This window comes from Chinchilla lanigera, unplaced genomic scaffold (assembly GCF_000276665.1).
Source record: "Chinchilla lanigera isolate Chin_1 unplaced genomic scaffold, ChiLan1.0 scaffold00094, whole genome shotgun sequence".
NCBI lineage: Eukaryota > Metazoa > Chordata > Mammalia > Rodentia > Chinchillidae > Chinchilla > Chinchilla lanigera.
This window is the reverse complement of record NW_004955495.1, coordinates 1,759,247-1,764,088: the sequence shown is the minus strand read 5'-3', so window position 1 is coordinate 1,764,088 and position 4,842 is coordinate 1,759,247. Positions and strand designations below refer to the sequence as shown.

Below are 4,842 nucleotides of genomic sequence, written 5' to 3'. Positions count from 1 at the left end.
AAGAAAAGAAAATCTAAGCTCTGGCCAGGTGTGGTGATGCACACCTGTGATCCCAGCACTCGGGAGGCTGAGGCAGGAGGACCACTGCGAGTTCAAGGCCAGCCTATATTGAGAGTTCAAGGCCAGCCTAAACTGCATGGTGAGACCCTGTCTCATAAACAAACAAACAAACAAAACTACTGACAAGCTATTACAGACCCATGGACCTACCTGACTCTGTAGAAATCTCTGGAAATGCCAAGTATTCTTGACAGAGACTGGCATTCCTGGAACCACTGCTCTGCCCGCCTCTGCAGTAAATACCTTATACCCTGGAGGGTAGAAAGCATGTAGTGGAGGAGCTCACCGGCCAGGAGCGTCAGCCAAGAAGCATGCAGAGCCAGGAAAAACAGCAATCAACCGTTCAGTTGTTTCCTGTGGTTGAACAGTGTATGTATAACCCTTGAGAAAGTACATGCACCCCTGTGGTGTAAGGCATCTCCACATACAGAGTCTCAAAGGTAACACCCCTTTTTTTTGTTTTGTTTTTTTGAGACAGGGTCTCGCTATGCAGCTCAGGCTGGCCTTGAGCTCACTTTGTAGCCCAGGCTGGTCTTGAACTCACAACGATCCTCCTGCCTCAGCCTCCCGAGTGCTGGGATTACAGGCGTACGCCACCACACCCAGCTGAATTAGCTTTTTAGGGGATGGTTTTTAAAAAAAATTTTTTTTGAGACAGGGTCTTGCTATATAGCCCAGGTTGGCATCAAACTTGCAGCAGTCCTCCTACCTCAGCCTCCTAAGTGCTAGGAGTGCTAAGATTACCGCTATGCCCCACCACGCCTGGTACCGAGATGAATCTTTTATTATCAACTGAAAACATATAGGTCTTAGAAGTGAGCCCAGTACAAAGCACGCATTGCTGAATCTTTCTGGCCCCTTGGCACAGCGGTTCTGCCTATATCATACGTGACCAACAGGACTCAGAAGACAGCTCCAGATCACTCCCTGCCCCATCAAAACAGGCAAACCTCATTGAGGTTGCTCTTTTGGCCTCCATATCCAAAAAATATCAGGTAGTTTACTTTACCCCATTACCAGACATTATAGAAAATACATCCTTGGGGCTGGGGATATAGCTCAGTGGCACAAGTGCCTGCCTGGCAAGTGCAAGGTCCTGAGTTTGATCCCTGGCACTGCCAAAAAAAAAAAAGAAAGAAAATGCATCCTAGTGGTGTGGGGGTGGGGGTGGAGGCACACACCAGTAATCCAAGCACTCAGGAGGCTGAGGCAGGAGGATTGTTGTGAGTTTGAGAGCTGCCTGGGCTACAAAGTGAGCTCAAGGACAGCCTGAACTGCATAGCAAAAGGAAAAGAAAAAAAGTTTGAGGCAGGAGGATCAAAAGTTCAAGGTTAGGCTTCCCTACATACCAAGGCCAGTCTGAAAAATACAAAAAAAAAAGAAAAGAAAGTAAGCCAGCCGGATATGGTGGCTCATATCTGTCATCCCAGCACTCTGGGAGGCTGAGGCAGGAGGATCCCAAGTTTCAGCCTAACCTAAGCAGTTCAAATGACTTAGTGAGATCCTGTCTCAAAGTAAAGTTAAAGGCGGGTGGGGTGAGGATGAGACTCAGTTCAAAGACCCTGGGTTCTGTGCCCAGTACTGAGGAGCAATAAAGGAGCGGAGGAAAACAGGAAAAAAACTAAAAGCAGGGGCCAGAGTCCCATACCCAGCACTGCCTGACTAGGTCTGGGCCTCAGTTTCCCCCTCTGTGAAATGGGGTGACGGTGGTCGCGGGCGGGCAGGTGGGGACAGGGACCCTGGCCCCAGGTGACCTGCGCCTGGGCTCTGAGTTGCAGGCAGCAAGAACAAGTCGGTGGAGCTGGAGGATGTGAAGTTCCACCAGTGCGTGCGGCTGTCCCGCTTTGACAACGACCGCACCATCTCCTTCATCCCGCCTGACGGTGACTTCGAGCTCATGTCCTATCGGCTCAGCACGCAGGTGTGGCAGGCTGGGCGGGTGCGGGGCGAGCCGGGGGTCTCCGGGCTCCCCGAGCACAGTCCCTGTCGTCTGTCTGCAGGTCAAGCCGCTCATCTGGATCGAGTCTGTCATTGAGAAGTTCTCCCACAGCCGAGTGGAGATCATGGTCAAGGTGCGGGAGGCACCGATCACCCATGGAGCGTCTGTCTGCTCACCCCAGCAACCCCCCTCCAACCTCATGGGGCTCCCTGGGTGGCCTTCACATGGTGTGGCACATGACCTCAGGACCTTTACACCTGCCACTCCATTTGCTCTGAATGCTCTGCTCTTCTTTTTTGAAACACAGTTTCACTCTGTGGTCCAGGATGAGCTGGAACTGGGGGCAACCTTCCTGCCTCAGCCTCCTGAGTGGTGGGATTATAGGCATGCACTCCCTTGGCAGCTTGTGAGTGAATTCCTCACCCCCACGCTCTTTCCCTGACAGGCCAAGGGGCAGTTTAAGAAGCAGTCTGTGGCCAATGGCGTGGAGATTTCCGTGCCTGTCCCCAGTGATGCCGACTCCCCGCGCTTCAAGACCAGCGTGGGCAGCGCCAAGTATGTGCCCGAGAAGAACGTCGTGATCTGGAGTATTAAATCCTTCCCGGTGAGTGCAGGGAAGGTACAGCATGGTGCTGGGCCCTGTATAGGCAACATGGTATGGAAGGGGCAGGTAACTTCCAGAAACTGATTCCAGGTTCAAATTCTCACCCCTACCTTTCTGTTGTTCTTTCTTCCTTGTCCTTTTCCTCCTCCTCCTCTGTTTCTCTCTTTTTATTTTTTTTGAGACAGGGTCTCACTATCTCAAAGTAGTAGTTCAGACCGGCCTTAAACTCAGTATGTAGTCCAGGCTGGCCTCCAGCTCATGGCAATCCTTCTGCCTCAGCCTCCTGAATGCTAGGATTATATGTGTGTGCCACTACACCAGGTTACTCTTGCTTTTCTGAGGTTTTTGAGCTTGGGAAACTCATTTGACTTCACAGACTCAGTATGTTGGTCTGTGAAATGGGCTGGAGGATCTCTTCTTCATGTCCTTGAGCCCCTGGTTTTTTGTTTTTGTTTGTTTCATTTTTGCCCTGGCTGGTCTTGAAATTATAATCCCAACTCAGTCTCCCAGAGTGCTGAGATTAGAGTTGTGCACCATCATGCCTAGCTTACTGGGGAGTTTTGCTTTTGTGGATGGAGTCTTGTTAAATCACTAAGTGTCCTACCCTGTGCTTGAACTTTTTGATCCTCCTGCCTCAGCCTCCCAGAGTGTTGAGATTATAGGTTTGTGGTACCACACCTGGATTTTTTGGTTTGTTTGTTTTTGAGACAGGGTCTTGCTAAATTCCCCAAACTTTCCCTAGTCCTGCCTTACCGCCCCCCACCCCCGTTGCCAGGGCCACTTACTGGCAATGGTCCCAGCCACTAAAGAGGGTGCTGTCTCTGTCCTGTCAGAGGGGGGCTGGGAGGCTCGGGGCCTGAGGACTGAGTTGAGGTGATCCCCAGACGGCCCTGCCGGTCCCCCGCCTGCAGCCTCGACTGTTCCCGTCTGCACAGTGGGTCTGCTCCGCGCAGACCCTAGGCTGGGCCGGTTGGACTGGGCCCCGGCAGCCTGATGCCCCATGTCTCCTCAGGGGGGCAAAGAGTACCTGATGCGGGCCCACTTTGGCCTGCCCAGTGTGGAGAAGGAGGAGGTGGAGGGCCGGCCCCCCATCGGGGTCCGCTTTGAGATCCCCTACTTCACTGTCTCCGGCATCCAGGTGAGGGGCGCAGACAGGGCGGCTGCTCTCCCTGTCCCCTGGCTCGAGCCCCCGTATGTCCCTGGCCTGTGTCACCTCCCCCCAGTCAGTGTCTCCGCCTGCGGCTCCACCCCTTGGTCTTTGTCCTGTGCCACTTTATCCCTCTGAGTTGTACTCCCGGGGCCCAAGCCCACCCCCACCCAGCCGCGGGCCACCTCCCTCCCCCGGCCTGGGTCACCTCTCTGTCCCCTCCAGGTCCGCTACATGAAGATCATCGAGAAGAGCGGTTACCAGGCCCTGCCCTGGGTTCGCTACATCACGCAGAGCGGAGGTCAGAGCCCGGCTCGGGCGGGGGTGGGGGTGGGGGGCTGAGCCCTACTGTGTTCCAGGCAACACAACTTTCACACTGTCCTGGTTACAAACCCTGAGCCCCAGTTTGCACATCTTTAAAGTGGGGTCCTTGACGAGCTCCAGGGTAGCCCTAAAGCTTGGATAAAAGGGTGGGTACAGCCAGGCGTGGTGGCGCATGGCCCTAATCCCAGCACCTGGAAGGCTGAGGCAGGAGGATCGCCTGGAACTTGAAGCCCTCCCGAGTTACATAGTGAGTTCAAGGCCAGTCTGAACAACATAGCAAGACCCTTTCTCAGAAATTCAAAAGCTAACCAACTCTCCCCCAAAACGCTGGATTCATAGCATCCTTATTTGTTGCCTAGAAACCAGCTTGTTGCCAAGGTTACGGTACCTGTGTTTCACTGAACCCAGGGCCTTTGCACTAAGGTACATCCTCAGCCTTTTGTATTGTACTTTATTTTTAGGAGGATAGGGTCCACTATGTAGTAGTTCAGGCTGGCCTCGGACTGGCAGTGACCCTGCTGCTTCAGCCTCCTGAGGGCTGGTATCACTGGCGTGTGCCACCATGCTCAGCTGAACTTCGTGAAATATTCCAGGGGATGACTATGGTGGCTGAGGCAGGGGATGGATTTAGCGTACGGGGAACCCCTTTCCTCCCCGCTTAATGCTAATGTGGTCGCTGCTCCCTGATTGTTCCTCCAGATTATCAACTTCGGACCAGCTAGCAAGGACAAGAAACGGCCCGGAGAGGGCAGGGGAGGGAGGGAGGGA

At 53.6% G+C, this 4,842-nt stretch overlaps 1 protein-coding gene across 2 annotated transcripts in view; it reads left to right on the top strand.

Annotated features, from left to right (window-relative positions):
• Window positions 1–4,842, top strand: part of Ap1m2 (adaptor-related protein complex 1, mu 2 subunit) — a 9,233-nt gene extending 4,391 nt beyond the window's left edge. The window contains exons 7-12 of one of the 2 annotated variants that reach the window (XM_005405606.2): window positions 1,839–1,981; window positions 2,061–2,132; window positions 2,445–2,603; window positions 3,616–3,741; window positions 3,976–4,051; window positions 4,774–4,842. In XM_005405606.2, the coding sequence (XP_005405663.1) occupies window positions 1,839–1,981; window positions 2,061–2,132; window positions 2,445–2,603; window positions 3,616–3,741; window positions 3,976–4,051; window positions 4,774–4,796 (599 nt within the window). In that variant the 3' untranslated portion in view covers window positions 4,797–4,842. The remainder of the gene's footprint in view (window positions 1–1,838; window positions 1,982–2,060; window positions 2,133–2,444; window positions 2,604–3,615; window positions 3,742–3,975; window positions 4,052–4,773) is intronic. The other variant, XM_013505143.1, reaches the window with a different exon arrangement.